The 26,177-nt window shown below is 44.3% G+C and overlaps 3 protein-coding genes and 1 long non-coding RNA gene across 4 annotated transcripts; 3 read left to right on the top strand and 1 right to left on the bottom strand.

Annotated features, from left to right (window-relative positions):
* The first annotated feature begins 6,597 nt into the window (after positions 1 to 6,597).
* On the top strand, positions 6,598 to 9,530 carry LOC108251475 (zinc finger protein 2-like). The gene is made up of 3 exons (XM_017441805.3): positions 6,598 to 6,846; positions 7,636 to 7,866; positions 8,022 to 9,530. The coding sequence occupies exons 1-3, from the start codon at positions 6,702 to 6,704 to the stop codon at positions 9,377 to 9,379; spliced, it is 1,734 nt and encodes a 577-aa protein (XP_017297294.1). The 5' UTR covers positions 6,598 to 6,701; the 3' UTR covers positions 9,380 to 9,530.
* A 25-nt stretch (positions 9,531 to 9,555) lies between these two features.
* Positions 9,556 to 13,144, top strand: LOC119618062. Its single transcript, XR_005234579.1, has 2 exons — positions 9,556 to 11,422; positions 11,542 to 13,144. It is a non-coding gene; the product is annotated as an uncharacterized LOC119618062 (long non-coding RNA).
* Positions 12,042 to 15,582, bottom strand: LOC108251476 (zinc finger protein 501-like). The gene is made up of 2 exons (XM_017441806.3): positions 15,335 to 15,582; positions 12,042 to 13,773 (listed from the first exon to the last, which is right to left on the bottom strand). The coding sequence occupies exon 2, from the start codon at positions 13,748 to 13,750 to the stop codon at positions 12,305 to 12,307; it is 1,446 nt and encodes a 481-aa protein (XP_017297295.1). The 5' UTR covers positions 13,751 to 13,773; positions 15,335 to 15,582; the 3' UTR covers positions 12,042 to 12,304.
* A 3,051-nt stretch (positions 15,583 to 18,633) lies between these two features.
* Positions 18,634 to 22,216, top strand: LOC108251479 (transcriptional regulator Myc-B). The gene is made up of 3 exons (XM_017441808.3): positions 18,634 to 19,137; positions 20,903 to 21,524; positions 21,617 to 22,216. Exons 2-3 carry the CDS (start codon positions 20,909 to 20,911, stop codon positions 22,111 to 22,113), a joined length of 1,113 nt encoding a protein of 370 aa, XP_017297297.1. The 5' UTR covers positions 18,634 to 19,137; positions 20,903 to 20,908; the 3' UTR covers positions 22,114 to 22,216.
* The last annotated feature ends 3,961 nt before the right edge of the window (positions 22,217 to 26,177 follow it).

The following is a 26,177-nucleotide window of genomic DNA, read 5'->3' as shown; positions in this document are numbered from 1 at the left end:
CCCCCCCACCTCAAAAATTAATCTTGGACTGCTGACTGAATGTATAACCCAGGGTAAAATATGCCCTTAAGTATGCCTTATAGATGCATCACCATTATGTTAGTATGACAGCCATGTGATCGCAATCACATGATGCATTCAGCCAATCACATTGTCTGGAGTGGTAATACAGGCCTGCTCCAGCTTTCCCCAGTTAGGTGTTAGGGGGAGAGCTGGAGACAAAGCTGCTACAGGTTTGTACTTCCAAACAACTTGTTTCATCCCTTTTTGTTCTGTATGTACTGTAAAGCTCACAATATAAATATAATTTAGATCCCAACTACCAGTCAGCTTGGAGCCATGAAGTTTGTCATGTACTGAACTATGAATGGCATTGGTGAGTTGTGAATAAAATGTTTGTTTGTTAAGCTAATTGGTTGGTTGGCATTTGTAGTTAATTGTTCCAATCCACCCAGAACACAGGAAGTACCTGCGGTTTGCCTTTCACGGCGTGGCCTACGAGTTTGCGGCCCTACCGTTCGGACTCTCCTTAGCCCCTCGGATCTTCACAAGGTGCATGAGGGCAGTCTTAAGCCTCCTGGGCCTGTCAGGGTTAAAGATCCTGCTATATCTCGACAACTGGCTCCTCAGCACCCCCTCCTTTCAAGAGGCAGAGCAGGCAATGTCGAAGGTCCTGGCCCATGTTGAAGCACTAGGGATCGCAGTGAATCGTCAGAAGAGTTCGTTGATCCCAGTCCAGCAGGTGGTCTTTCTGGGCATGGCCTTGGATTCAGTGGCCATGCGGGCCCGTCTGACTATGGAGTGGGTGGACAGGATTCAGTCCCTACCCCAGTCCTTTCAGGTCAGGGCAGCACCTCCACTCCAGCTGTGGCTGAGACTGCTGGGGATGCTGGTATGGCTCAACAGCCTCCACATGGACCCCCAGGGGCACTGGCAGGTCAAGGTGCGGATTACACCCATCTGAGCAGTGCTCTTCCACCGGTGGCGGGACAGAGCATACCTGCGGCACGGGGTCTCCCTCGGCGCGGTCCCTGCAAGGCGGGAGGTGGTCACTACAAACGCATTGTTGCTACGGATGCTATTCAGTGTCAGGAGGCTTTTCTCATGGGGACATGTAACACTAAGGAAATGTGTCAACAATTCATTTTTGTTTTTCCCTTCCACGTTAAAGTTTGATGCTGTTATGAAACCGACACAGAAGCCAGTCCATTCTGAGGACACAGACTGAGCAGTGTGGTGTCTGCAGGTCAAACCTCCATATTGGAGAAACAAACAGACGCATGGCTCAACCCAGGAGAGCAGCTCTTCAGGACTCAGCTGAGCTCCTGCTCCTCAAGGAGAAGGGACACTCTTTGGAGGACCACAGTGTTTAGATGTTGGACAGAGAAGACAGATGGTTTGAGAGGGGGGTGAAGGAAGCCATCTATGTCAAAAGAGAGAAACCAACATTAAACAGAGGAGGTCTCAGATTCCAGCTTTCAAAAACATAAGGGAGCTTTAGGCCTGATCCCCAGTCAGTTTCACTCCAATCAACACCTGCACTCATGTGACCAGAGGGGTCAACATCAGTGAGTCAGACAAACAAGGACCCTAATGAGCCTCTATTGTTAGGACAGTGAGTTAATCTGCAGGTGAATCCAGTTTACAGAACAGCTCAACTCCTCACTCTCCGCTGTTTGAACTGAGAAAGCTCCTCAGATGAGAAGTGAAAGATCTTCAACAACAAACTAGAAGTCCGGTTGTTTTTAGATAAATCTTGTGCACATTCATTTTGAAAGTTAACTGCAGTATTGTGTATATATTTCTATTCATTTTATGGGGTTTCTATGTATGTTTAGTTTTTGTGGTGTTCACTCTAATTTTCCAAATACATGGTACTGAAAACCATTGTTCCCTGTGTTTTTATTAATTACTGCTGTCAGCTGCAGTAGTCCTCCCTGGCCTTCTGATTTTACATAAAATCTAGCTTTTATTATCATAACCAGCTGACCAAACTGCAGCACTTTAAACATCCAAACATCTCATGAGTTTGATTAGAACAACATGAAAGTCCAACAGAACATTGGCACCATGTGTTCCTGATGTTTCCATTGCCAAAGTCAGCCTCAGCTCTCACTCTGCTTCATGACACCATCAGCATTCAGGAAACCACAGAGCTCCATGCAGCATTCAGGATCAGGAGCTTTCAGCAGCTGCAGCTTCCAGACTCAACAGACTGAACACTTTCAGCAAGACAACGTCCAACAAGAGGACCATGTCAGCTCAGAGCACAGGTCTTATTTCTCTGTCCAGGATCCAGAAAACACTTCAAACTTCTGCCAACAAAACAGTTCAGGTTGGATTTTCTGAACATGAGCTCAGATTAAAGGACTGCTGGATCCTGACTGGAACATTTTCAGATCAATCTGTCTTCAGATTAAGATTTAGGAGTCACTCTGACAGCTGAGAGCAGACAGACTGCAGAGACACAGAGTATCAGTAACAGGATGATTTACTCAGGAGGTCTTCAGGAAGGAGGAAGAGTCACAAAGACTGCAGGGAACACAGGGAGATAACACGCAGTGAGTAATCTTTCTTAGTAAGGAGACTTTTACAAGGCTTTAGCTCATTCAAACAACGGTCCAGAGGAGAGTTCTGGTCTGGCTCGATCCAATATACCAGTGCTCATCAGCTGTCACTCAAAGCAGCTGAGGCCTGATTGGCTCCGTCTGCCTCCCAAGAGCTGCAAAGGATGGTTAGTGGGGAAGAAACCAGAAACAGAAAACTGGAATCCTCACAGTAACCCACCCCCCTAAAGAACCACCTCTTGGTGAACTCAGTCTTTGTTTCTGGACGGGTTCTGTAGAACAAAGAACAAAGTTCAGGGTCCAGGATGTAGGACGGTGGGATCCATGATCTCTCCTCAGGACCATAATCCTCCCAATCAATGAAGTATTGAAACCCTTGACCCTACAGCGCACGTCTGAAATGGGCAGTGTTAGAGGGATGGTTGTCGATGGGGGGGTCAGAAGGAAGGCAAAGTGGGCTCTGGGCCAAGAGTTTGACCTGAGAAATGAAAGGTGGGATGAAGCCCCGTGGACGGGGGAAGCTTGAGAAGGACGTCTCCATGCAGTATGGACCAATGAACAGATGGGCTCGTTCACTGGGAGGTGGGGAGCCAAACCTTCTGTCCCTCCTGATACTGAGGAGCTGGAGGATTGTAGCGGTCAGCAAACTAAAGCCTGGATCTCAGGAGGTTAAATAAGCCTCGGACCAATGAAGAAGTCTGCCTTTTAAAGGTCCAACCAGGAGGGAAACCATGGAGCTGTTGGAGGAGGAGGTGGAGGGGGCGTGGCTAAAGGCTGCTGAAACCTCCACAGGGATCAGGANAGGTGAGCGTGTACCCAGCAGCATCCAGAGCCCACCTGGAGGGGAGGAGCTACCTGCTGTGTCTGGCCTCGGGCATGTTTCCTCCTGAGGTCCGCTTCATCTGGAGAAGACAGAAGGAGGACGGTGGAGAGGAGGAGCTGAGCTCTGCTGAAGAGCAGCTGGAGCTCAGAGAGTCGGAGCACACCGCCTCCATCTTAGTGATCCAAACAAGCAGCAGAGCTAAATACAGCTGCTCCGTCAAACACGAAGGGGGCACCGTGAAGGCTGCAGCAGAAATAGGTAACAAAGGTTTGGTGACTCCACAAAGATTCAGCTTCATGTTTCACACAACAGATCAGGAATATTTCTTTGTTTCTGTGTCTCAGAGGTTTCGCCTCCTCCTCCTCCTCCTCCTCACTGGTTCTCAGAGAGGCTGCTCTGCCTGCTGTACTCGGTGCTGATAGTGAAGAGTCTGGTGTACTGCTGTGGACTCTCTCTGCTGATGATCCTCACAAACAAGGGAGCGTCCACCAACTGAACACCTGCTGACCCACTGCTTTCTGCTCGCCTTTCCTCACCATCACATCTCCTTCATCACTTCCAGCTGCTGGACACATGTTCCTCATCACCTGCTGGAGTGGCTTTAAAATGGAGCTTTTCTTGCTGAGTTATTGTCAGAGTTTAATCAGGAAGAATGACTTTTACATTTGCTGTTAGTTCATAGGAACCCTTTAATAGTGCACCGATGATCACAACAAAATGTCACAATAAATGTTATTTAAAATGTACATTCCTAATGATGAGAATCAAACTGAACTTCATTTTCTAACAGAGTTTTCTGTCTTAAGGGAAAAGCACAGAGTTTGATTTTATACAAACTACAATTTATTTAGACTTTCTTAAATGTAAATTTGAAAAAGTATAGAAAATTGTACTTACAGGACATAACTCCTTAATGATTTAAGATTTAATTTGTGTTTTTCCTCAGTTTTCATGACTGTATTTTATTGTCATTCTTTGAATTAAAGTGCATTAATGATTTAATGTTCCTGTTTTTATTTGATCACTTCTTTTTTATCAGCTGTCCTCCTCAGATGTTGAACTGAACGTTTCTCATCTTCTCTATGATCAGAGTTTCTTTGTGGGTTTGAGCTGTTTGTGTGTCAGATGCTTCCTGGAATGATTGTTGAACCACAGTCGATGCTTGGAACTGTCATCGTGTTGTTAAAGTGAGAAGCCACAGCTAACGAGCACAAACCCACACAGCTGCAGGAAATGAAGTCTGATTGGCTGTCAGCAGTTTGTTCTGTCCTAATAACCACAGAGAACAGATTCAGATCATCAACCCCCCTCTCTGTACACTTTGTCTCGTCTCTGTTTTCTGGAAACTTCTTTGGCTGGGTGTATTTATTGATTTGTTTGAAGGACACTTCACAGTAAATCAGAGGACTCTCATCATGAACTTTCAGTGTTCGGTTCTCAGGAAGTTCAGCTTCTAAACTCCACTGACAGACTGACCTCCTGCTAATCAAACTCCTTCACTGCTACTAAGAAACATTTCACCAACATTCAGCCTTCAGTCCTGACTGATCAAACCTCTGGATGTTGGTTTTTAGCAGCTCGCTCTGCTGGTTGTTCATGTGTGGAAACAACAGAGTCGTCAGCGTACAGTTTGACTTCCTCACTGTCAGATGATTCAGACACAAACTAAATCATCAGAGGACAAACTGCTGCCTCAGAAACACCTGCTGCTTCTTACATAAAACACACACGTAAAAAAAGTTGACTTTATTCTTGCTTTCACTTACATCGTTGTATCAAAGAGAAGATATACAAACAAAAAACGTAGTCTGTCAAAAACAACAGTATAATACACAATAAAAGGGTACTTTCAGAATAAAATCTCATAAATGTGTGGTAAAGAAGGTTTTACAGTGAATTAAAGAAACAGTAATGATGATAATGATAATCAAACTGAACTTTCAGCAGGTGTTCAGTTGGTGGACAGTCCGTCAGCAGAAAGTCTGGTTTTAAAGGAGCAACGTTTAAATTTACTGATTCTCTGAAACTAAGACAGGTCCACTGCTTCTGACAGAGACATACACTGAACTGTGACGTCTTCTAGAGCTGATGGTGAAATGAAACAGCTGATTTGTTCTCCTTGGTGGAGCAACACTGTCCTCTACTGTCTGATCCCTGTCCCTCCTCACAGGGACGTCTCAGACAGTTTCTAACGATATAACACAACTCTTCTGTTCGTACTTCCAGGTGTTTAATGTTTCTGACATCAGTTACACTTCATGCTTGTTTGTTTGAAGGATATTAAAGTATTTTTGGCTCCTGGATGTAATTAGATGCAGCAGATGAACCTGCTGAGTTCACTGATTCTGTTCTGAATGATCCCAGACTGGAACAACATTTATGTCCTCATAGATCTGATCGGTGTTACAAGGTTTTAAATCAATGTTGGATTGTAAAATAACAGAAAATTAAAATTTGAACATTATGGGACAAAGTCAGGGGTAAATAAACCTCCTGATTGTGGAGTTAAAAGCTTCAGATCTTTCTGTCCTGATCTGAACAGCAGCAGGGATCTGATTCTGAGGACGACTGTTTTCCTGGAAGGATCTTTATTTTTCATTTTCCATCAAAACAACAAGCTGTTTCATGAATTAAGTCTCACAGAGCAGAGTTTTGTTGTTTTACTGTAATTTTATTTGTTTGATCTGTGTATTTTGAGCAGAAATTACATCAAATCATGAAGGGAATGTTCCTCTTCAAGTGAACACGCTCAGAGACTAAAGCAGAACGTTTGAGTTAACAAAATAACATCAGAATCACCGCCATAGTTCCTGTAAATTCTTATTAGTTTCAGACTTTGAGAACCTAAAATAAGGGCAGAAAGGCCTGCTTTACTGTTCCCCTCAGAGCTCCACCATGTTCTACATCCAAACATCAGCATCAACGTGACAGAAGGAGAACGTAGAACCAAACTACATTTACAGCATCTCATTTCAGACAGATAAAACAGAAGCTTTTTATTATAAAGATAATAAAACTTTGTCATCTATTCTCCTAAAAATACTCAAACTAAATCATTATTTTATTCAGCTGGTACAATAAAACACAAACATTTTAATTAAAAAAAGTCTAATTCAACTTTATAAAGCTGCAGTGAACCTGTGCCACCAGCAGGCGGCGGTGACGCAACACCACGGCCCAAACTGCCCTCGGGACTTCCGGCGGAAGTAAACACGGACTCGGCGCTAGCCTGCTAGCATCGTTAGCTTCAGAGCTTCAGAGCGGGGTTAGTTGTCCTGTTTGAAGTGAATCTTTGAGTCGTTTCAGGAACGATGTCTTCAGTTCAGCCTCTGAGAGACTTTCTCAGCGGGCGGCGGAGTTCAGGACAGCCAGGAGGGACAGAGACATCCGTCCTGTCCGAAGAAGAGACAGCTCGTCCCCGCAGCCGGAAGACAACAACAACTGTCCACACAGCAGGTACGAAGGCTCAGGTGTTCAATGAAAGGCCCGGCAGCCACTGAACGGATGCTTATCGCCCGCCTTTTAAATAAAGATTAGTCTTCTGATGGTTTGGATGTTTGAAGTGGAAACTTTCCTTCGAACAGGAGCGTGTTTGACAGGTGAGCTGTGTCTTTCTGGGGCTCCAGAAATTTGTTATAACAGTGACAGGAGAGGATGATGTGGGTTTATGGCAGCTCATGTCGTCATGGCAACAATAAGTTCATGTCGTCATGGCAACAATAAGTTCTCTCTTATATTTCTTCTCCCTGATTCAGAGCCACAGCCAGCCTGGCAGGTCGGTCATGTGACTCCAGCTTTTAGGCGGATTCAGCCGAGGGCTTTGTTTACACTGAGTGTGGACCCACATTCCAGAAATGCACATCAGTCCTTCTGTAAAACTACTGAAACTCTCTCAAACTAAAGTTTTTATGTTGGCTTTAAACATCTGCAGCCCCAAAGAGACGGATGTTCTGTTTCATGAACTCTTTATCTGTGTAGTTTCCTCTGACATCCACCAGGGGGTGCTAACACCCTCTGCACCCACACTTCCCACAGCCCTGCGTGTTTGTTTACATTTTTCGTTCTGCTTGAGCCGAACAGATGGTTGGATGGATAAATCAGAAACAGTAGGTCAGACCTGAGGTCATGTTCTCTGTGGATGGAGGTGAAACCATGTCAAGAAAAGCTGCTTTGGTTCCTTTATTCAGAACATTTGTTCTCTGTAAACTCTGAACAGTGCTGATGTGTTTTATTTCACTCTTCCAGAAGTCCTGCAGCAACATGTTCCTGCTGAGCAGCAGCTATGGAACCAGGAGCAGAACTCCAGACTGGACCAGGAGGAACCAGAACCTCCTCAGATTAAAGAGGAACAGGAGGAACCAGAACCTGCACAGATAAAGGAGGAACAGGAGGATCAGGAGGGGCAAGAGGAGATGGATCTTCAGCTCCGACTCCTGAAGACCATCAGGATGCCTGAGATAAAGTTACACAGAATCGGTGCGAGTTCTAACACAAACGGTTCTCATGGAGTGATGTTTGTAGTGGCCTCAGGAACTGGAATACTAACTCTGAGATAAAAAAAACCAACTTAGTCTGACTCAACATTGAGCTCAACCACATCAGTAACATGTTCCTGTTCTTTGTCCTCCCAGACCTCCAACAGCAACCAGTCCAGAAAGAAGAGGAGGAACCAGAACCTCCTCAGGTTAAAGAGGAACAGGAGGAGGGGCAGCAGCTGGTTCTGAAGCAGGAGACCGGTTCCTTCATGGAGGCTCCTACTGATCAGGAACGTGACTTCAGTGAACCAGAACCAGAACCAGAACCAGAACCAAACAGAGACCAGCTCCTCTCTCATGTCTCTCCTGTAACTGAGAGTCCAAATCAGAACCAAAGCCAACATGTGGAGTCAGAACCAGCTGGAACTGCTGAGCTGAGCCTGAAGAAGAGAAGTTCTTCTGGGTCCAGCAGACAGTCCAGAACCGAGCCTGCTTCAGACTCTCCTGTTTGTGACGTTTGTGGGAAAACCTTCAGGAACAAATATGACTTGAAGGTCCATTATAGAACCCACACCGGGGAGAAACTGTTTTCTTGTGGAACGTGTGGTAAATGTTTTAACCATCATAATAATTTTATCGTCCACATGAGAACCCACACAGGGGAGAAGCCTTATTTCTGTAAATTATGTGGCAACAGTTTCAGACTGAAACTGTTCTTAGAGCACCACATGAGAATCCACACAGGTGAGAAGCCACATTTGTGTGAAACATGTGGTAAATGTTTTACTCAACGTCATCATTTGACCGTTCACATGAGAACCCACACAGAGGAGAAGCCTTTTTTTTGTGAAACATGTAGTAAATCGTTCAGTCAGAATGGTCATTTGGTCCGACACATGAGAACCCACACAGGAGCAAAGCCTTATTCTTGTGGAACGTGTGGGAAATGTTTTACTCAGCATCATAGTCTGACTGTTCACATGAGAACCCACACAGGAGAGAAGCCGTATGTGTGTGGTACGTGTGGGAAATGTTTCAGTCAAAATGGTCATGTGATCAGCCACATGAGAACCCACGCAGCTCAGATGCCACATTTGTGTGGAACGTGTAGAAAAGGTTTCAGCCCGAGTCATAAATTGGTCAGCCACATGAAATCCCACAAAGGTGAGAAGCCATTTTATTGTGAAACTTGTGGTAAATGTTTCAGTCAAAATAGTCATTTGATGATCCACATGAGAACCCACACAGGTGAGAAGCCTTATTCCTGTGAGACGTGTGGGAAATGTTTCAGTCAAAACAGTCATTTGGTCAACCACCTGAGAACCCACACCGGTGAGAAGCCTTATTCCTGTGAAACATGTGGGAAATGTTTCAGTCAACATGGTAATTTGATCTACCACATGAGAACCCACACAGACCTGAAGTCACATCTGTGTGGAACATGTGGGAAATGTTTCAGTCAAAGTGATCAGTTGAACAGCCACCTGAGAAGCCACCCAGATGAGACTTTGTGACTCCAGCCTTGTTAAAACCATTCTAAGTGGAACATTGGTGACCAACTCATGGATCTGTGGATCAGTCCTGATGAAGAGTCTGATTAGAACCCTGTGTTTTATTTATTAATCTTTATTTAACCAGGCGAGTCCCACTGAGATCTGGGATCTCTGTTTCAGGGAGGCCTGGGCCTGAAGGCAGCCTAACATGCAGGTTTTTAGACTGAGGGAGAGAACCCACCCAAACACGAGGAGAACATGAACTCCACACAGAAAGGACTTGAACCCAGGACCTTCTTGCTGTGAGGCAGCAGTGCTAACCACCAGTCCATTGTGCAGGATCCCCCTCCCTTTATGGCCTCTGACCTAAAGTCATCTTTCCTGTAACTTCTGTGTAGAAGTTAATTTGGTTATGATGTCATCAGGAATAAGTTGTTTACATTCTGAGGTTTAACGTTCTCGGGACATCTTATCAAGTACAGATTGTTTTTGGCTTCATAAAAACAGGATTTATGCAGAGATTAAATCTGTTTTATTTGTGAAATATTTTGATATGTGAAAAATGAATGTTGATGCATTTATCTAATAAGAAATCTGTCAAATATTTTAACAAATCTAATTACTTTCTGTCATTACAGGAGGCAGGTTAGTGATCCAGAACCTTTGAACAGGATGAGATAAGCTCCGTCTGTGCAGAACTCAAGTTCTGACCTCGTCAGAGTTTGAGTGTCTGAGTTTTAACGCCTCGTTTTTGAGAACTACTGGAGAGACACCTTGGTTTTGTTTTTTCAGTTCCTGTTGTTTCCGTCTCCATGTGTGGGTTCCTTTCCTATCATGTTGGGTTTTTGCTAACCTAAGTTTTAAGTTAATAATTTATGAAGGTTTGTTTTATAAAGTCCAGTAAAGTAATAATACATCTAACACAAGTTGAGAACCATTTGTAACTTTAGGAGATAAGTCCAGTTAACAGTTTTATCGCCCGTTAGCTCCTGACTCCATCAGCTGAAGAACTCCAGACTTTCCTCGAAGCCATCACCCCAGCCTGCAGTGACCGGCCTACTCGCCGCGGTCCTGCTGAGGTCCAGTCTGCCTCTCTGGACTCACTCAGAAGGTGCAGCTGGAAACGGCCTTCGATCCGGGGAAGCACCTCGAGTCCCCTCCTGGTGGTGAGGAAAGAAATGTTTGGTCTGGTTAGGAAACATGAAACTGATGCAAGTTGATAAACAAAACGATTCACTTCTAATCTGATCATCAAACTAGTCTGACAATCGGTCAGAATTATTCCCCTCCTGACCTAAATTCCAAACTGAACTGAAGTGTCCACGTTCCTGAAAGTAAAACCTAAACATAGATCCTAATCTCAAACTTCCTGTTCAAAGGATTCTTATGTTTTAGATAAAGTTATAATCAAAGTCTTCCTTCGGATCATAAAGGGTTGTTTCTTGATTTAAGTTTTATCTTTGTGAGATTGTTGTAAAAGATTCTAATTGGTTAAATCAGGTTCTGATCATTCAGAAGAATCACTTGATGCTGAACTCAATAAAACTCCAAAGTTTTCAGTGTTTATTTGATTTTTGCTGTGTTCATTTCTTGTTTGTTGATTTTATTTCCATTTATTTAAACTTTGTAAAGAAAACAAATCCTAAAAGATAAATTTGGTATTTTTATTTGTAAAATGTTAGGATATGAATTCCCTGTAATAAACAGCTTCAGGTCTGATGAACAATAAGAGTTAATAAATCTGATCTGGTGCCTCTTTAAACAGGAACAAAGTGCTGTGTTAGTTCCTCCTTTCATCATCCTGTTGGTATAAATGTAGTTTGGTTCTAGGTTCTACGTTCTCCTCCTGTCACGTTGATGCTGATGTTTGGATGTGGAACATTGTGTTCATGTTGTGGAAAATAAACACGATGGACTAAAATCATCTGTGATCCTGATCAGTCACCTGCTGCAGGTGTTAATCAGGGACACCTGGAGACACCTGGGGACACCTGGGACACCTGGGGATCAAACCCCCAAAGGGAAACCAACCTCCCTACCACCGGGCTAAAGCTGTCCCACAAAGTGAGTGTTGTCCTAAAAACAGTTTATTAAAGTTTCTTTTTTAAATCAGTTTATGTCATTAAAAGTTGTCAACATCAAATCCTGTAAATCATCTGCAGGATTTATTTTTCCCCCTTCAGAGTCGTCATGTTAACCTGGTGGAGGGGTTTGATCTGGCCTCAGGTGAGGGCTCAGATGGTGCCCCCCCTGCAGCCAGGCCTGGGGAGGAGCTGGTGGTTGAGCCTTGGCTCCTGGGGCTGAACCAGGCCTAAAACAGAGACAGGATGAGCCCACCACCTGCGAGGAGGACTGTTCAGGCTGGGAGCTTTGGAAGCCGGGTGGAAGGTGATGGAGGCTCCCTGGCCTGCTGATCCCTGGTGGTACCGAGCAGCTCCAGGGGAACAGGACTTCACTTTTCTGGCAGGTAAGGAGCCGGAGCTTCTGTGAGAGGTTGAGCTCAGGCTTCACATGAAACCCATCCATCTTAAAACATCATAACCATATGAAATATCAGGATATTTTATAAATAACAGCAGCAGGGATCTGATTCTGAGGACGACTGTTTTCCTGGAAGTTTTTTATTCTTCACTTTTCATCAATACAAAAAGCTGTTTTATCAATGAAGTCTCACAGAGCAGAATTTTGTTGTTTTCCTGTCATTTTATTTGTTAAATCTGTGTATTTTCAGCAGAAATTACATCAAATCATGAATGGAACGTTCCTTTTCATGTGAACATGCTCAGAGACTAAAGCAGAACGTTTGAGTTAACAAAATATCAGAATCACCGTCATAGTTCCTGTAAATTCTTCCTTTCAGACTTTGAGAACCTAAACTAAGAGCAGAGAGGCCTGCTTTACTGTTCCCCTCAGAGCTCCACCATGTTCCACATCTTTCACAAACTCTCATGTATCAGTAAGACTGGACAGATGATTCTTCTCTGGGTGGGTTCTCATGTGGATTTTCAAAGAACCACTTTGACTGAAACATTTCCCACATGTTCCACACACATGTGGCTTCTCCCCTGTGTGTGTTCTCATGTGAACAGTCAAACTATGACGCTGAGTGAAACATTTCCCACATGTTCCACACACGTGTGGCTTCAGACCTGCGTGGGTTCTCATGTGAACGGTTAAAATACGATGATGAGTAAAAGAGTTACCACACGTTCCACACACAAAAGGCTTCAGGACTTTGTGGCTCCGCATGTGTCGGATCAAATCATGACGATGAGTGAAACATTTACTACATGTTCCACAAGAAAATGGCTTCTCTCCTGTGTGGGTTCTCATGTGGCTGTTCAAATGATCGCTTCGGCTGAAGCACTTCCCACACGTTCCACACACATACGGCCTCTCATCTGTGTGGGTTCTCATGTGAATGGTCAAAATACGACGATGAGTAAAACACTTCCCACACGTTCCACAGGAAAATGGCTTCTCTCCTGTGTGGCTTCTCATGTGGATGTTTAAATAACCGGTTTGACTGAAGCTTTTTCCACAGGTTCCACACACATGTGGCTTCAGGCCTGTGTGGGTTCTCATGTGGCTGATCAAATTATGACTTCGACTAAAACTTTTTCCACACGTTCCACACAAGTGTGGTTTCTCTCCTGTGTGGATCTTTTTGTGTCTGATTAAATGACCATGTTGACTGAAATGTTTCCCACATGTGCCACAAATATATGGCTTCTCCCCCGTGTGGGTTCTCATATGGATGATCAAATAATTACGATGGGTGAAACATTTACTACAGGTTCCACAAAAATAAGGCTTCTCCCCGGTGTGGGTTCTCCTGTGAATGGTCAAACTGTGACGCTGACTAAAACATTTACCACAAGTTCCACAAGAAAACAGTTTCTCCCCGGTGTGGGTTCTATAATGGACCTTCAGGTCATATTTGTTCCTGAAGGTTTTCCCACAAACGTCACATACAGGAGAGTCTGAAGCAGGCTCGGTTCTGGACTGTCTGCTGGACCCAGAAGAACGTCTCTTCTTCAGGCTCAGCTCAGCAGTTCCAGCTGGTTCTGACTCCACATGTTGGCTTTGGTTCTGATTTGGACCCTCAGTTACAGGAGAGACAGGAGAGAGGAGCTGGTCTCTGTTTGGTTCTGGTTCTGGTTCTGGTTCACTGAAGTCACGTTCCTGATCAGTAGGAGTCTCCATGAAGGAACCGGTCTCCTGCTTCAGAACCAGCTGCTGCCCCTCCTCCTGTTCCTCTTTAACCTGAGGAGGTTCTGGTTCCTCCTGTTCCTCTTTAACCTGAGGAGGTTCTGGTTCCTGCTGTTCCTGTTTGATCCGCAGAGGTTCTGGTTCCTCCTGGTTCTCTAATCTGTGAAGGTTCTGGTTCATCTTCTTTAAGGACTGTTGGAGGTCTGGGAGGACAAAGAACAACAGGAAGATGTTACTGATGTCCTGAATAAAAACATTTTTTAACCACAGTAATATGATCTGAAATCAGTAAAAAAAGATGCTACAGAACCTGAAACTCTGTCAGAACTTCAGTTGTTTAATTTCTGCTCCTGTTCTGGTTTTTGTGAGAGATAAGTCTTATATTTCACAGGTTTTCATGTTTGTGGTTTTATATTGAAAATAAACGTCTGATTGGTAGAAATCTTTCTTCAAATGTTTAAGAAAACAAAGAAAATTTGCACAAATTTGAGTCTTTACCAAACTACCAGCTGGGCGAGTTTTCATGATGGTGCAGAAAACGAGAGTTAAAACTAGTTTATCGTCTCCTATGAGACATTTGGGTCAGTTTTTATTACACTGCAGGTGCTGCCTCTAGCTTTAAGGATTCTGAAGGTGACCAGGAGGCTGAAACCATCGAGAAAAACTTTAACTGGAGACAGGACCAGAAGACGGAAGCTGAAGCCACGTACTCAGCTGACTGCAGGTCAGTTTTTAGTCCCGCCCCTCCATGTAAATGAATGGAACATTTCACCACTAAAAGAAATTCAGACAGTTTGTCTCAGCTGCTGGTGTTTGATGGTTCATGTAGTTCTTACCTTGCTGCTGTGCATTTTTAAAATAAGTTTAGTTTCAGTTAGTTATTTCAGGCGTTGGGCCATTGGTTCTGGCAGCTCTGAGTTCAGTCTGTTTTTCAATCAAAGGTCAAAGTGACATAAGAAAAGGTAACACTGAAGACTGCTCTGCTTGTGGCTGTTACAACAGGTAAACAGGAAAATAAGATAAACAAGGTGACGCAGGAAACTGCAAAACATGGCATCAATCTGATCCCAGCTAAATACAGAAGCAGCATCACAGATCTGTACAGATCCTGATACGCACTGGAGCAGAAGGTGATGGGTTCAGCCTCTGTTACCACGGTGATATAACCAGGCCTGCAGCCTTTGTTGCCACGGTGATCCAACCAGGCCTGCAGCCTCTGTTACCACGGTGATCCAACCAGGCCTGCAGCTTCTGTTGCCATGGTGATGTAACCAGGCCTGCAGCCTCTGTTACCATAGTGATCTAACCAGGCCTGCAGCCTCTGTTGCCACGGTGATCTAACCAGGCCTGCAGCCTCTGTTACCATGGTGATGTATCCCTCTGCTGGTCCACTGACCAGAACCAGGACCTCATGACTGACCTCAGCTGTTTGGTGGTTTGATAAACAAACAGATGAACTGAAAGGACAATTAATTCTCTTTAAGAGTTTTAAAGATCGCGTGTGAGTAGGTTTTATTTTGCAACTGCATATTAAATTATGAAGCTTTTATTTATGAACTAGTTTGAGAAGAAAGTCCCCGCTTGTTCTTAATAATTAAAACCATTTTCAGCGAATCTGAAAATCGGAGCAACGTTCTGCAGACGTTAGCATGAGCTAGCTTTAGCCTGCTCTGTCGACTTAGACCGCAATGCATTGTTTCCGACCCAGGTTCGGTGAGAAAACCCGTCAAAGTGCAAAGTGTTGAAGGAATAAAGTCAGCATACCGCCTCTGTGCAGCTGTATCTCAGGCTTGCAGCTGACATGCAGCAGTCTGCGCTGCCGGTCGAACCGCAGGATCGTTTCTTTCAATCTGAGAGACGATTTCTGCTGCAGCGGTTAATCTTTCACCTGTAAACTCCCTCACATGATGAACTGAGGACATTATCGCTGAAACTACTCAAGATATTCAGCTCAGAAACCAAAAACACGACAAACTTTCAGCCGCGTTCGGAACAGAATACTACTTCCGCCTTTTTTGTTTACTTCCGCTGAGCGCCGCACAGGGTCCGCATCATTTCCACGCCGGCGCACGAAGCGGCGCACGGGTCAGACGGAGTTTGTTGACAGCAGAGTACTTTACCCATCAGATGTAAATATACTCCTAAATTAATGAGTTAGGTCAGTAAATCTGATGAATATAAATCCTGCAGCTGATCTCCAGGATGTTAAGTTGTCATTTTAAATGAGATAAAGTCAGATTTATGATAGAAACTTTATTAAACCTGTTTTTAGGACAACACTCACTTTGTGGGACAGCTTTAGCCCGGTGGTAGGGCGGTTGGCTTTTAGGGCGGCTCTGGATCAGTGGTGAGAGACAGATAATACAGAAGCATTTAATCATAAAGATAATAAAAGTTTGTCATCTATTCTGCTAAAAATACTCAAACTAAATCTGCATTTGTTTAGCTGATACAATAAAACACAAACATTTTACTAAATACAAAATATGGAAATAATATACTGTTGATTATTTGTTTGTTTGTATATTAAAACTAAATAATTTTGTAAACGCTGCAGTGAGCATGTCTCACCAGCAGGTGGCAGTAATGACACAAAATGCTCCAAACTTCCTGCAGGACTTCAGGTTTTATTAAAGACATGGAAAGAACATAGTTATGATTAAAGTCCCAAACTGTGAGATTGAACCCAGATTTATTCTGATCTGTTTGATAATTTCAAACTGATCCTGTTCCTCCTGAAGGTTGGCAGCTTCGGGGTAGTTCTGATCAGACGACTCCTTTTTCTTCTTAAACTGATGGGGAAACGCTTCAGTCAGAGCTGCAGATGAAAACATGAGCATCTCACTGCCTGCCAGGGTTTCAGCTTTATTTTATTTATGCTTTATGTTTGTGTTTGGCAATTTAATTTATTTTAAATGTTATTTTATTTCTGAAGTAACTAAAGAAGCTGTGGAGTTGATTTTTATTAAATTCAAGAATAAAAATATAAAGATGAAGAATAAATCTGTAATAGAAAAGCAGAAGTAAAAAGAGTGCTTGTTTTAAAACTAAATGTTTTATTTTGTTACATAAAGACAGATTCAGGTCAGTTAAACCTGAAACCTGAATCTCTGGCAGTTTGTTGTTTTAACCACCAGAGGGCAGCAGAGGTTAACCGCCACAACAACACAACTCGTTTTGTTTTATTAGAGATCATTTCTGCAACAGGAGCAAAAATTATCATTCCTCCAAGGAATGCATATCACCCGCCTGCTTGAGTTTTAAACACAGACCTGGTAGGATCTGGTCGCTCAGTGTTGGGGATGACTCTCAGCTACTACCACTCCAAGGCTCAGTGTCTAAAACGAGTTCAAGACGTTTTTTTTATTTTTTCTAGGTCAGCTGACGGAGCTGAGTGTTTTTTTAAATCTGTCCTCTGGTTCATGAGATATTTTACTAACCAGCAGTTACAGTGTTCCCGGTCTTCTTTGGTGGCGGGCGATAAACTAAATGACGGAGAACAGCTGAAGAAAAACCTGAGGAGCAGTTCCTGTTTTTCACCAGCAGAAGGCGCCAGAGGAGGGCAGAACTTACAGAAGTTCTGGTTTCTGTTCTAAAAATGATGTTTATGGAAAGTCGTGTTGGATTATCTCTTTCTGTATGTTTCACTAAATCAGTTCACAGCTTCATGAGATATTTTGCTAACAGGCAGACGGGCTTGACTCCAGCAGGTAACGCTGAAGTAGTGAGTGACTCGGAGGGGGACTTTTGTGTGACTCTCAGCTACTACAACACCAGATTTTAGCAGAATGAATGTAAAACTGGCTGAAAATCTCAGTGTTTTCTAAGATCAGTTAGCTGTGGCGGCCATCTTGAACTGGGTTGAATCTGATGATCATTTCCTGAAAGCTTCTTTATTTTGATGGATTCTTAAATCGATCCTCTGCAGGAAACTACAGAAACGGCCCCAGAGATATTTTACTAACAGACACACGAAACATGGCGGGTGATAAAAGTTCACAGGTCATCTGTCCCCCAGCCGTCCCTCATCTGTCCCTCAGCTGTCCCCACAGCCAAATAGAACCACAGGTTTGGACTCCTCTGTCCTCTGCCTGTGAAGCAGTGCCCTGTTTTGTCCACCAGGGGGCAGCACTGTTGGCCTGTATTCAACACTGACGTCAACAAAAACATTTTATTTTACATTTTATTTCAGGTGAACCTGATGTGCAACATTATGATGATGTTTTCAAAGGTTTGGATTTAGATTAAAATAAGAACTAAATTAGTAATTAAATAAGAGAAGAATCAGAGACCTGAGCTGGGAGCAGCGTTTGTTGACGCTTCAGTTTTTTGGGTAAATTTTGAACTAATTTTTATTTAATTTCCTGTCAGAGCTTCACCTGTTACAGGTGTGTCTCTGTGTGAACAAAGAGAGGAATAAATTATAATAAAATTCACATTAATTCACCTGGAGTTACACATTTTAACACATGAAGTAAGAATGTATTGATTTATTTTCAGTCAGTCTGAAAGAAACGTGGAAACTAAAGGAGCTTTCAAACCTTTGCTGACATTTTTAATATTTTAAACTTTAATGTGAAAAAAAAACAACTTGTGTAAAAACAGGAATCAGATTTATTTGTCTTTGCTAAGTTAATGTTTTATAAACTGTTGAAGATTTTCTGTTTTTGTTGTAATATTTTAAATTTAAACATTTAATCCCTGACCTTCAGATTCAGCTCAGAATGATTAAATAAGATTTATAATCTTTTAGACACATAATTAGATATTTTTTAGATTCAATCAGCAGTTTTAATTAAATTTATAGATTTTTCTTCTCATTTATTTTCTGATTAATTATTTTTTATATATTTTATATTTTATTTAAATCCCATTCAAGGCATTAATTATATTAACATTTTTATTATTTTGTATTTTAACTCAACTTTTTATCTCTAAATCTAATTATTTGAGTTTTTTGTTGCTTTTATTTGTTTCATCTTTTTTTTAAATAACAACTAACATTTTTTTATTTTAAGATAAAACAGATTATTTTATCACGGCTGTCATTCATTCACTCGCTCATCTTGTTGACAACTGTTTGTTTGTTGTTTGTATGACGTCATTGGGGTCTCTCGTGCGGATTTCCCGGAACTTCTTTCCTTTGCATCATTACAGTCAGCGCGGACCACCTCGGTGCTCATCCACGGAGGAAAGTAGTTCCTCCCTTTAACGCGTCCTGGCGCTCCTGTCGTGTCCGAAGCTGCGCGGGGAACCATGTTTTCCGAAAGGAGCCGTCCCGCAGATAATTACCGGGTCGTCAGGAACCGAGAACCGAGCCGCTCCGAGGTGCTACGCAGATGGCATTCGGCGGGAAACCCGTGACGTGTGCGGAAGCGTCGACCCTGAGAGGCGTTAAATGTCGGCGGAGCGGCTGATCAGCCTCATCGATCTCTGACATCAGCTATCAATCAGCTGCTTCATCACTTTGGACCGAGATCCAGCCTGAACCGAACTTTTTCTCCCGGACAGTCTGGATTTTACTCCGTTTTTCTTTGTTTTTTACAACATTTCCGCTGCGAATAACGGTAAGTTTTAACAGCTGCTGGTTTACAGAAATAAAAACTAACTTTATTTTATTAAACTTCACGAACAGAGTCTGTTTTACAGAAGGAAACTTTAGTTTTACAGCAGAAAACCTTTATTTTTTAATGTTTCTGCTCAGGTTCAGTCTTTGTTTGACTTTAGAACCAAAAAAGGACTAAACTAAAAGTTAGGATTTATTCTAAAATACTTTAAAATAAAAACGGTTTTTCCTAAAAATCCTGCAGCCGAATTTAGGCCAATATTTACCAGTTTAATTAAACATCAGTCACTTTTCCTTCAGGTGTTCCTGGATTTTGTGACTTTCAGTTTTTCTTATTTTAATCGCAGTTTTTTACTGGAGTCTGGTTTCTTATTTTAACTCTTCCTTCAGATTAACAGACTCCAGACAGATTAAATTATTATAAACCCTCAAAGAAGTTTAAGGATTTGTTGATAATATTTAGGCTTTAATTATAAAAACTGTTGCAGAATTCAGTTTAAAGAAGAAAACTCCTGCAGTTTAACGACAAATATTTTGTTTTATTTGTTCTTCTGTAAAGAATTCTGTTAAAAAGGTTTAAAAATCCTTTTATTAGGACTGGTTCTGTCTGCTGGATCAGGATTAAATCAGGATTAACTCTGGATCAGGATTAACTCTGGATCAGGATTAAATCAGGATTAACTCTGGATCAGGATTAAATCAGGATTAACTCTGGATCAGGATTAACTCAGGATTTTCTCTGGATCAGGATTAACTCAGTATTAACTCTGGATCAGGATTAAATCTGGATCAGGATTAAATCAGGATTAACTCTGGATTAAGTCAGGATCAGGATAAACTGGATCAGGTTTAAGTCAGGATCAGGATTAACTCTGGATCAGGATTAAATCAGGATTAGGTTAGGATTAAGTCAGGATTAACTCTGGATCAGGATTAAGTCAGGATAAGGTCAGGATTAACTCTGGATCAGGATTAACTCTGGATCATGATTAAGTCAGGATTAACTCTGGATTAAGTCAGGATCAGGATAAACCGGATCAGGTTTAAATCAGGATCAGGATTAACTCTGGATCAGGATTAAGTCAGGATTAAGTTAGGATCAGGATTAAGTCAGGATGATCAGGATTAACTCAGGATCAGGATTAAGTCAGGATTAACTCTGGATCAGGAATAAATCGGAATTAACTCTGGATTAAGTCAGGATCAGGATAAACTGGATCAGGTTTAAGTCAGGATCAGGAATAAATTAGGATTAAGTTAGGAATAAATTAGGATTAAATTGGGATTAACTGAATCAGTATTAAATCAGGATTAACTCTGGTTCAGGATTAAATCTAGATTAACTCAGGATCAGGATTAACTCAGGAGCAGGATTAAGTCAGGATCAGGATTAAGTCAGGATTAACTCTGGTTCAGGGTTAAATCTAGATTAACTCAGGATCAGGATTAAGTCAGGATCAGGATAAACTGGATCAGGTTTAAGTCAGGATCAGGATTAATTCTGGATCAGGAATAAATTAGGATTAAGTTAGGAATAAATTAGGATTAAATTGGGATTAACTGAATCAGTATTAAATCAGGATTAACTCTGGTTCAGGATTAAATCTAGATTAACTCAGGATCAGGATTAACTCAGGATGAGGATAAACTGGATCAGGATTAAATCAGGATTAAGTCAGGATTAAATCAGGATTAAGTCAGGATTAAATCAGGAATAAATGGATCAGGATTAAGTCGGGATTAACTCGTGTTCTGCTCGTCCGCAGGCGGCCATGATGGCGCTGGCGTTGCCCGAGTTCAGCTCAAACTACGACTGCGACTTCGACGCGGTCCAGCCCTACTTCCTGGACGGCGAGGAGGAGGACTTCTACCCGCCTCCACGCAGCCACCTCCTCCCGGGTCCAGGTGAGGACATCTGGAAGAAGTTCGAGCTCCTGCCGACGCCCCCTCTGTCCCCCAGCCGGACGCCGCCTCAGTGTGACGCCTCGCTGTCCGCCGCGGACCACCTGGAGGCGGTGTTTGACCTCCTGGACGAAGACCGAGGCTCCTCCTCCTCGTTCCTCCAGTCCTTCATCATCCAGGACTGCATGTGGAGCAGCAGCTTCGCCGCCGCCACCAAGCTGGAGAAGATGGTGTCTGAGAGGCTGGCGTCTCTCCGCGGCCGCCGGGACTCGTCAGACACCGCCAGCATGGCGGACGGAGCCGCCGCTGATCCTCAGGTGAACACGGCGTACCTGCAGGACCTCCAGGCGGCGGCGGCGGCGGCGGACTGCGTCGACCCGTCTGTGGTGTTCCCGTGCTCCCTGACGGGCGAGGGTGGAGCTCCGACGGAGGCGGGGTCAGAACTGTGTCCTGAGTCCCCGCCCCTCAGCAGCGACAGCGAATCAGGTGGGAATCGGGCTTTTATTTTGTCAGTTTTATCGTTTAAGCCTGATTCCACGCGTGGTAAAGTATTCACACCCGGGGGCTTTATTTTTCAGACGAGGAGGAAGAGGAGGACGAAGAGGAGGCGGAGATCGACGTTGTGACGGTGGACAGGCGGAGGTCGTCTCGCCGCTCCGACGCCTCACCTCTGGTCCTCAAACGCGCCCACGTCAACATCCACCAGCACAACTACGCCGCCCCGCAGCCTGCTGGGAAACGGCTGAAGGCGGAGCCCCCGGCGAAGCAGGGCGGCGGGCGGCGCTGTTGGAGCCCGCGGTCAGACGGCGAGGACGAAGACAAGCGGCGGACTCACAACGTGCTGGAGAGGCAGCGGCGCAACGAGCTGAGGAGGAGCTTCCTGTCTCTGAGGGACGAGGTCCCGGCCGTCGCCAACAACCTGAAGGCGGCGAAGGTGGTGATCCTGAAGAAGGCGGCGGCGTTCATCACGGAGGTCAGGGAGGAGGAGAGGAGGCTGCTGGCGATGAAGGACACGCTGACGAAGAGGAGCAGGGAGCTGAGACGAAGGCTGCAGCAGCTGAGGACTTTCAGCTGATCTGGGATCAGGTTCTCCCAGAAGAACGTTTTACTTTGAAATGATTTATTTTTTATATCTGTCTGCTGCAGCCTGTCAAAATAAAAGCCCCTCTTCTGTTAGAGAGTTTGGTTCTCGTCACATTTATTCACATTTAATCCAGAGACGAACGGCTCGACTCCTCGGCCCGGTTCTGATTCAGCCCAGAAGAATTTCTTGTGAAAGCTGATGTGATTCCTCTGGGATGATGAGCAAACAGGATGTTTTCCTGGAATCTGATTGGTCCGTGTCCTTTCACATCCAGAACCGCCTGACCCGGAACCCTGCTGTCAGGATTCAGAGTCTGGCTCCGCTCAGACAGATTACATCTTCAGCAGACAAATAAACGTTTCTGTGTTTCAAAATAAAAGCTCGTTTCGAAGAGATTAAAAAACTCAAATCTGTGATTTCAGAGTAAAATTAACAAAAACATCTGAAGCCTCTGCTGCCACAAGTTAAAGAGGTTCTGCCGGGTCAGAACCACGGTCAGAACCACGGTCCAGACTGTCGAGTCATGCTCGGAACCAGCAGCTGGACCGGGTCGGGTTTCCTCAGATTCTACAGTTGGTGTTCAGAGTTTCTGCTCTCTGCGATCGATCAGACATATTTAACACGGCGGGCGATCATGTACACGCACTCTGAGCGCCGACGCCATCTTTGTTTCAAACTCTGACGGCGGGCGATATGCATTCCTTCCCAGAGTTTCAGTAAAAACATCATTTATCATCAGTTTGTTTAAATTTATGTATACAAATGTCCGAAACAGAAGAAATGAAGCTGCTCCAGATGTTGGCTCCACATCTGTAAAACTGACAAGAACCAGAATTACTCAGATATAAACTAACTGGTCACCGGTGGACTCAGCTCTGCTCCGCCCCCTGAGGTCAAAGGTCAGAGGAAAAGCAGAAAGCCTGAACCATCAGAACCGGGTCGGGAGCGAGGGGAACCAATTTATTATAAGGAAAACAAAAAATGGCTGCCGCCGCCGCAGGAAACTAAACAACCGGGAACACGAGGAGCGAGACCGAGTCCAGCAGGCGGAGACAGAAGTGGACACACCTGGGACAGGTGTGGGCGATCGAGGCAGGTTGATGAGGGGAGAGAGAGTCAAGAACAAATAAAAACATCCTGATGTCTTCTCACCAACACAAACTGCAAACATAACCACTGTTGTTGTTGTTGTTGTTGTTGTTGTTGTTGTTGTTCCTGCTCGGTAACGTCCCCGTGTCTCTGCAGGGACTGTCTGTCCTCTCTGGTTCTGGGGACTCCTCCGGGAGGAGCAGGAGAGACGGAGGTCCGGGTTTTCCTCCTGGACCTGGAGCTTAACCGAGCTTAATTCGTTTAATTCTAGCTGTTTCCATGTGTGACGACCCGGCCAGGTGCAGGTGCAGCAGGTAGGTAGAGGGAACACCTGATTGGCTGATTTAGTCTGGAATCAAAGGGAGGGTCATAAGGCCTAACCCCCTCCTTGGGTTCTGGTTTGTGTCCTGTGTTCTCCCGGATGTTTGCTCAGTGGTGTGACGGTTTGATTCTGAGTCACACTGAAGGACGCATCGTCATGATTCATGAGTTTTACTGTTTCCTTTAGAACCCAAACCCAAGTTTAAACAGCAAGAACTCTTTGGGTGGAGCTCCTCACATGAGCCCGGACGTTCTTTGTTGTTTTGGTCCTGATCCAAACCTGCTGACAGTAAGGGAGGGTTGGACCAGAGGCTCCAGAGACTCTGCTCCTCTGCAGGAAGCTGTAAAGTTTAAGAGCTGAAGATCTGTCATGATGAATATCTTTCAGAATAAAAGCATTAAAGGAGCAGATCAGCAGCACAGAAGATACATTTATTTTAAATTTTATTTACTGAATGAAGCTGTGAACTGTGGGAACCATCAGGAGCTCCCTGCCTCGACTGCAGAGAAGGTTTCTGAAGGAGCAGCTGATGGATCGGGTCGGCTCAGCTCGGATCGGCTCGGCTCGGATCGGCTCGAGCCTCCTGCAGGTCTGAACCCCCCGCTGATGATTTCTCTGTATTTTAAACATGAACCTGACCCACTTTTACTTCCAGCTGTAATTCAGGCGCTGCAGTCAGGATAAAATCATCCAGGTGGTTCTGCAGACCCACATCCTCCCTCCAGGTGTTCTCCCTCAGATCTTACCTGAGCAGAGCTGCTGGAACACGACGACACGTCTCCTTATCATTTCCTTCCCCTCAACACTTTATATTTAGATCTGATGAAGCAGCAGCAGCTCCGGGTCTGTCCCCGTCCTGAGGAGGAACCTGAGGAGGAACCTGAGGAGGAACCTGAGCAGGAACCACATGTTCTGTTAGAACATGAGGAGGACTCTCAGCTACTACCACAGCAAACCTGAACCTGTTCTCTGCTGAACCTCCTCCTGGTTGGGCTGGAGCTCAGCAGAGATCTTAGTGTCGTAGAACCGTGTGGAAACAGAACGCCTCTCTGTGGTCGGCAGGGTTCCTGCTGGGGGTCTGTTGACAGAAAAGGTTTCCGCTCAGCGTGGAGAGAACCTCCACGCTGCTGCAGACGGAGGCGTAGGTGGGTGGTGGTGAGGCGTCAGGTTCCTGTTTAGGTTCCTCCTCAGGTTCCTCCTCTGGTTTCTCCTCAGGTTCCTCCTCAGGTTCCTCCTCAGGACGGGGACAGACCCGGAGCTGCTGCTGCTTCATCAGATCTAAATATAAAGTGTTGAGGGGAAGGAAATGATAAGGAGACGTGTCGTCGTGTTCCAGCAGCTCTGCTCAGGTAAGATCTGAGGGAGAACACCTGGAGGGAGGATGTGGGTCTGCAGGTTCCTCCTGAGGTTCCTCCGCAGATTTCTCCTCAGGTTCCTCCTCAGGATCCTCCTGGTTCCTCCTGGTTCCTCCTCAGGTTCCTCCTGGTTCCCAGTGTTTCTCATTGTTTTTGTTTTCCTTCTGTTTCTGTTTCATTTTAGTTTAGTTTTTATTAATCTCTGTGTTTTTCTGCCCACACTTTAGATCCTCTCCAACGTTTTCCTGAGAGTGAGGAACATGATCCAAACCCAAACTAAGGACCGCAGCGAAACAAATACAGAACCAGAACCTGAAAGTCATAAAACAACGAGCAGCGCTCAGAGGAATGACTCACAGCTGGAGGGTTTATTTAAAAGTCTGAGGGGGAATTTCCCTTCAGAGAAACCGAATCAGAAGCAAAGAAAAACTGATCTGGTGTTAAATGAGGAAAGTCTAAATGTGTCTGAGAGGAGAGTGAGTCATGGTGTCTCCCCAGCAGCTTCCGTTCACAGACCTGATCACAGATCAGTTCGCAGCGACAACAAACCTTAACGCCTCCGTCTTTTCTTCTGGGAGTTCCCGTTTTCAGACCAGTTACACAACAAGCTGCCAACCAGCAGCTTTTCATGCAAACCCGTTCTGCTTTGTGCTCAAACACCTGCAGGGGCTTTTCCACAGCAGAAATTCCACAAAAATGAAAAGAACTGAAACGTGTCGTGGCTGTCCGGCAGAAACCCTGAGCCTCCGAAAACTTTCACAAAATAAAATCAGTAAGAAAACCACAGACAGACGTGAAGCTACAAACATGAAAATGATTTTAAAAACTGTTTTATTTGCATATTTCATTGAACCCAGATAGTTCTTCCTGTTTTAATCATTTCTTCTTTTTTCTTGATGTTTTGCAGCAGATTCACTTTTATTTTTCCACCTGAAAATCTTCTCCAACAGAAACTAGTGTCGGCCGAATGTAGGTCAGGAATTCAAGCTTCTTTCAGTGCAGACCCACATTTCAGAACCAAACTACTGATGTGAACTTTTTCATCTGCACCCTGTGATATAGTTCAGTCCCTGCTGATGGAAGACATCCCCGCAGCATGATGCTGCCACCACCATGCCTCACTGTGGGATGGTCTGTCAGAAAGTTCAGCTTTAGTCTCATCTGATCACGAAACCTGAGGCATTTTCAGGCCGAACGTCTTGGCTTTTGTCCTCCTGGACGTCCTGCTCAGAAGGTTTGGTGGATGTCCCTCAGAAGGACGTCCTCCTCACTGGTCCAGGAGGTTCGGT

The sequence above is a fragment of the Kryptolebias marmoratus genome, linkage group LG20 (assembly GCF_001649575.2).
Source record: "Kryptolebias marmoratus isolate JLee-2015 linkage group LG20, ASM164957v2, whole genome shotgun sequence".
NCBI classification, from domain to species: Eukaryota; Metazoa; Chordata; class Actinopteri; order Cyprinodontiformes; family Rivulidae; genus Kryptolebias; species Kryptolebias marmoratus.
The sequence above is the reverse complement of the archived record's forward strand: the minus strand, read 5'-3'. Positions and strand labels throughout refer to the sequence as shown.

Bases quoted from the DNA above. Each gene is read 5' to 3' on its own strand.
- LOC108251479 (XM_017441808.3), top strand. From the start codon at position 20,909: ATGATGGCGCTGGCGTTGCCCGAGTTCAGCTCAAACTACGACTGCGAC. The intron at 21,525-21,616 runs GTGGGAATCGGG...TTTATTTTTCAG, and splicing joins CAGCAGCGACAGCGAATCAG to ACGAGGAGGAAGAGGAGGAC.
- LOC108251475 (XM_017441805.3), top strand. From the start codon at position 6,702: ATGTCTTCAGTTCAGCCTCTGAGAGACTTTCTCAGCGGGCGGCGGAGT. The intron at 6,847-7,635 runs GTACGAAGGCTC...TCACTCTTCCAG, and splicing joins AACAACTGTCCACACAGCAG to AAGTCCTGCAGCAACATGTT. The intron at 7,867-8,021 runs GTGCGAGTTCTA...TTGTCCTCCCAG, and splicing joins GATAAAGTTACACAGAATCG to ACCTCCAACAGCAACCAGTC.
- LOC108251476 (XM_017441806.3), bottom strand. From the start codon at position 13,750: ATGAACCAGAACCTTCACAGATTAGAGAACCAGGAGGAACCAGAACCT.